This window comes from Chaetura pelagica, unplaced genomic scaffold (assembly GCF_000747805.2).
Source record: "Chaetura pelagica isolate M959 unplaced genomic scaffold, ChaPel_1.0 scaffold1300, whole genome shotgun sequence".
NCBI classification, from domain to species: Eukaryota; Metazoa; Chordata; class Aves; order Apodiformes; family Apodidae; genus Chaetura; species Chaetura pelagica.
In genome coordinates, this window is record NW_009951739.1 from 2,948 (window position 1) to 4,007 (window position 1,060).

Below are 1,060 nucleotides of genomic sequence, written 5' to 3' on the forward strand. Positions count from 1 at the left end.
CCGGGGGGGGGGGGACCACCCCCCACACAGCCAGTGGGCAACCCAAGGAACTGTGGCCCCCTAGGCAGCACCCCCGGGTCCTCCCTCCCACACACCGCGGGTGACCAGGCTGGAGCTGATGCTGCTGGGGAGCCAAAACACGCTGTGACTGTCCCCGAGAGCCAGGGCTGGTGGCCACAGTGACCGGGTCAGGAGCTGCTGCTTCCAGCAGCTGCCACTTCCAGGAGCTGCCTCCGGGTGTCACCAACGGGATCAGGGACATGGACCCACCCATCGCTGTCACACCAAGACCACAGGGCCGGGTCCACCAGTCACAGCCCTGAAGGACCCGGAGCTTTCCCCCAGGGAAGCCACACGCTGTCCCACAGCCAGAGCTCCTGGCAAAGCCACATTCCCACCCCCAGCCCTGCTTTGCCTCCAGACCTGCCTCCAGGTGCTTCTTGTAGGACATGTCCTCCAAACAGGGACAAGAAAGGAGCCACCTCAGCCAGCCCTGTCCCTCAGCACCCAGCCCGTGCTGCTGGGAGAGCCCAGGGGGCACCAGGAGATGGGGGCTCCTGGAGCCAGCCCGGTGGGACAGGACAGGCCCGTGGGCAGGCCCAGCCCACAGCTCCCCTGGAGCATCCTGCTGGGAGCACGAGGCCCAGGGGCTGGGCCGGGTGGTACCAACACCCACCAGAGCTGGGTGACCCACCACGAAGAACCCCCAGCCCACCCAGCTGCAGGGACACCCCAGGCTGGCTGCCCTGTGCTGTCCCCACCGTCCTGCCCACCCAAGCACGGAGCTGCAGGGTCCCCACACTCCCCAGCTGCCATCAGAGCCCCCTGAGGGGCTCTGGCTCAGTGGGAATGCCAGGCAGGCAGAGCCCTGGGATGCAGGAGCACCATTCCCAGCTCCCGTGGTGTTCCCCAGCTCCTCCCGGGACACCAGGGAGATGCTGCAGGCACCTCCCGGGCTCCATGCCCAGCCCACAAGCCCCCCCAGGCGCAGGAGCAGCGGGAAGGCCGGGACGCACCCCCGGCGATGCCGGACACGATGGAGGCCCCCCCGGAGGCCGGG

At 69.0% G+C, this 1,060-nt stretch overlaps 1 protein-coding gene across 1 annotated transcript in view; it reads right to left on the bottom strand.

Annotated features, from left to right (window-relative positions):
• The window catches only part of DCTN1 (dynactin 1), a gene marked incomplete at its 5' end in the record, with an annotated part of 21,995 nt that overhangs the window by 1,174 nt on the left and 19,761 nt on the right, over nt 1–1,060 (bottom strand). Inside the window, one exon of the mRNA XM_009994518.1 lies at nt 1,017–1,060. Within this exon, the coding sequence (XP_009992820.1) occupies nt 1,017–1,060 (44 nt within the window). The remainder of the gene's footprint in view (nt 1–1,016) is intronic.